The sequence below is a fragment of the Octodon degus genome, unplaced genomic scaffold (genome assembly GCF_000260255.1).
Source record: "Octodon degus isolate 3935 unplaced genomic scaffold, OctDeg1.0 scaffold00287, whole genome shotgun sequence".
Classification (NCBI taxonomy): Eukaryota; Metazoa; Chordata; class Mammalia; order Rodentia; family Octodontidae; genus Octodon; species Octodon degus.
Window position 1 is genome coordinate 788,773 of NW_004524863.1, and position 3,199 is coordinate 791,971.

General features: G+C 47.0%; 1 protein-coding gene across 3 annotated transcripts in view; it reads left to right on the top strand.

Moving 5' to 3' along the window:
• Rnf41 (ring finger protein 41) overlaps positions 1–3,199 on the top strand; it is a 44,168-nt gene that overhangs the window by 38,279 nt on the left and 2,690 nt on the right. For all 3 annotated transcript variants that reach the window (XM_023707357.1, XM_023707356.1, XM_004647074.3), the window contains exons 4-6: positions 1,050–1,321; positions 2,203–2,338; positions 2,583–2,686. In XM_023707357.1, coding sequence (XP_023563125.1) covers positions 1,050–1,321; positions 2,203–2,338; positions 2,583–2,686 — 512 coding nt within the window. The remainder of the gene's footprint in view (positions 1–1,049; positions 1,322–2,202; positions 2,339–2,582; positions 2,687–3,199) is intronic.

Here is a 3,199-nt window from a genome sequence, read left to right on the forward strand (position 1 = left end):
AGAAAGAAAGGGGAAGAGAGGAAAAACCCTGAAAAAAACATGATTCCACAGAAAAATTCTACCTCTATTTAGGAACCTAGGTTTGGCTGTTGGGCCTCAAAGCAACACCTCAGGTCAGTTTTCATAGGAAATTGTGACTATATAGAGTCCTCGTATCTCTCAATAGAAGTCTCAGCATTTGCTGGGCATGGTGGCTCACACCTGTAATCCCAGCGCTCAGGAAGCTGAAGCAGGAGGATAAGGAGTTTGAAGCCAGCCTAGGCTACATCTTAAAGTGCTCCAAAAAATAAACAAATAAACAACAACAAACAAAATAACCCCAGACTTGCTCTAAATTTTCTATGTGTTTTCTTGCAACTGGTATTGCTGTGTTGCCTGGGCTGGTCCTGAGCTGCTGGGCTTAAGCAGTCCTTCCACTTCAGCTCCCCAACTGGCCACGGGCACAGGCCATGTGGCTAGCCTGTTCTCCCTTCTTACCTTGATCTTCTGCCTGTAAATCTTTGCCCCTCTCTTCTCCATATCTATAGTCTGAATCATCTTTCAAGACCTGTAACAGGGCCTGGGGAGATGGCTCAGTGGAATAAGCACTTCCCTGGCAAGCGCAAGGGCCTGAGTTCAATCCCCAGTGCTGAAAAAAAAAAAAAAGCCTTATAACAAATTCTGCCCTCTTCATGAATATCTGCTTTGGTTGACCTAGTCTCACCCTCTGGACTTTTTTGGCAATTACTGCATATGCAATCCAGTTGGCAATTAATAATTGACAGCCTTGCGTCATCTTTCCTATTGTCCTGAAATGTCATTTATATCTCTTGTTATATAACTTTTTACTTGTTTGTCTTGTCTTACAATCCATTGGTAATGTTGAGCATAGGACACGTATCTTAAGCCTGACCCCAAAATGCCTTGCTAATAGTAGATCTGTAATTTATCATGAGCTCAGGGACTTCTGGTCCTAGAAGCCGCTCAGCAGCTTGACTGGCACTGTAGTTAGCATATCCATATTCTCTTTTCCTGCTAATCCCTGTTCCCTCTTGCCCTGCCCTCTCTAGGCCCCTCACTGTGAGCACGCCTTCTGCAATGCTTGTATCACTCAGTGGTTCTCTCAGCAGCAGACGTGTCCCGTGGACCGTAGCGTCGTGACAGTCGCCCACCTCCGCCCAGTGCCCCGGATCATGCGGAACATGCTATCGAAGCTGCAGATTGCCTGTGACAACGCTGTGTTTGGTTGCAGTGCCGTTGTCCGGCTCGATAACCTCATGTCTCACCTTAGCGACTGTGAGCACAACCCGAAGCGGCCTGTGACCTGTGAACAGGGCTGCGGGTGAGAGTCCTTCCCCTCTGCCCTCTGTGGATCAGCCCCTCCCCCCTCCCGTTTTGCCTGCATGCCCGCTAAGCATTCCTGCCCTTCTGTGCTTCCTGATCTTCCCCCAGGACCTCAGCTCCTTGTCACTTTTCCAGCTATGATCTTTTTGCTCTCTCTCTCTCTTTTTTTTTTTTTTTTTTTTTTTTGCGCAACTGGGGATTGAACTCAGGCCCTTGAGCTTGCCAGGCAAGCGCTTATTCTACTGAGCCATCTCCCCGGCCCCTGCTCTTGCTTTAAAGAGGAGGAGAGCAGTTCAACAATCTGTGTGATAAAGCTAAAGATTGATTCGCTTCGTTCTTTCGTTAGGGTCCTGTACTACTATCTGTGAGGCTGACTGCTCTAATTTCCAGATTTCATATTTCCTCTTGCCCTATTTTTTTCTTTCAGAGAGGTGTGAAATACTTGATTAAATGCTGGTAGGTAGTTAGGGCAGTAAATCTAGGGTCTTTCAGCAACTAAGCCTGGTATGGTAGCACATGCCTGTAATCCTTGGGAAGCTGAGGCAGAAAGATCATTGTGAGTTTAAGGCCAACCTGGACTACATAGTGAGATCAAGGCCAGCCTGAACTACACAGAGGGACCATGTCTTGAAAAAAAGAGAGAGGGGCCGGGGAGATGGCTTAGTGGAATAAGCCCTTGCCAGGGAAGCGCTTATTCTACTGCACCATCTCCCTGGCCCCAAAAGAGAAATTTAAGAGTAGAAGAAAGCCCACTCAGAAAAAAAAAAAAAAGAAAGAAAAAAAGAAAGCCCACTCAGAAGCTTTCTGCCAAGAACACACTGTTTTCCCATGTGTCTCACTGAATGGGTTGGTTTTGCTCTTTCCTTACCTGGACTGCAGCCTGGAGATGCCCAAAGATGAGTTGCCAAACCACAACTGCATTAAGCACTTGCGTTCTGTGGTACAGCAGCAGCAGACACGCATCGCAGAGCTGGAGAAGACGTCAGCTGAACACAAACACCAGCTGGCAGAGCAGGTAGGACCCAGAGCACCCACAGCTTTCACTCACTTCACATCAATCCCGTGGCTCCTGTGTAAGGAGCTTCGCTGAGCACTGGGGAAGCAGCAAAGAATGAGACCGCTCTATACCTGTCTTCCTGAAGAGGCTTGTAGCCTGGTGTTCCTCAGATCTCTCAGCAGCCCTCATTCTCAGATAAACTCTTGGCTTTTATCTGCTGTCTGCTTTAACCATCACTCCTGGTTCTGCTTCACCTCCACAGAAGCGAGACATCCAGCTGCTAAAGGCATACATGCGTGCAATCCGCAGTGTCAACCCCAACCTTCAGAACCTGGAGGAGACAATTGAATACAACGAGATCCTAGAGTGAGTGTCACATAGGACATGGAGTCACTCACTCCATATCCTGGGACCAAGGCCTGAAAGGAGGAAGAGCAGGGGAATGCCGGAGGAGAACAGTAAGAGCTGGTCCAGGGCCACTGCTTCTCAGATGTTTGGGTGAAGTAGAGGGCAGAGGAGATAACCTCAGCTGCAGTACTGGATCTCTTATTTATTTGGGTAGATGGAAGGGGAAGCCTGTCTGAGGATGCAGTTTATCTGGAATTAGGTGAGTACCACCATGTATAAAGCCCTGTGTTAAAGGCTCTAGAGTGCTAGGAAGGCCAAAAAGAAATAGAAGATATCGTCCCTGTCTTCAGGTAGCTTACAACCCAGAGAAGAGGCAGAGTGCAAGTCCAGGAAAGTGATCTAGAATGCAACAAAAACAAGCGAAGTCTAAGATCTCTTTCAGTTCTGGAGTCCTATACAGTTCATAGACTAAACTGTAAGTGTGAAATTATATGTGTGTGTATATCTATATCTATATCTATATATATATAT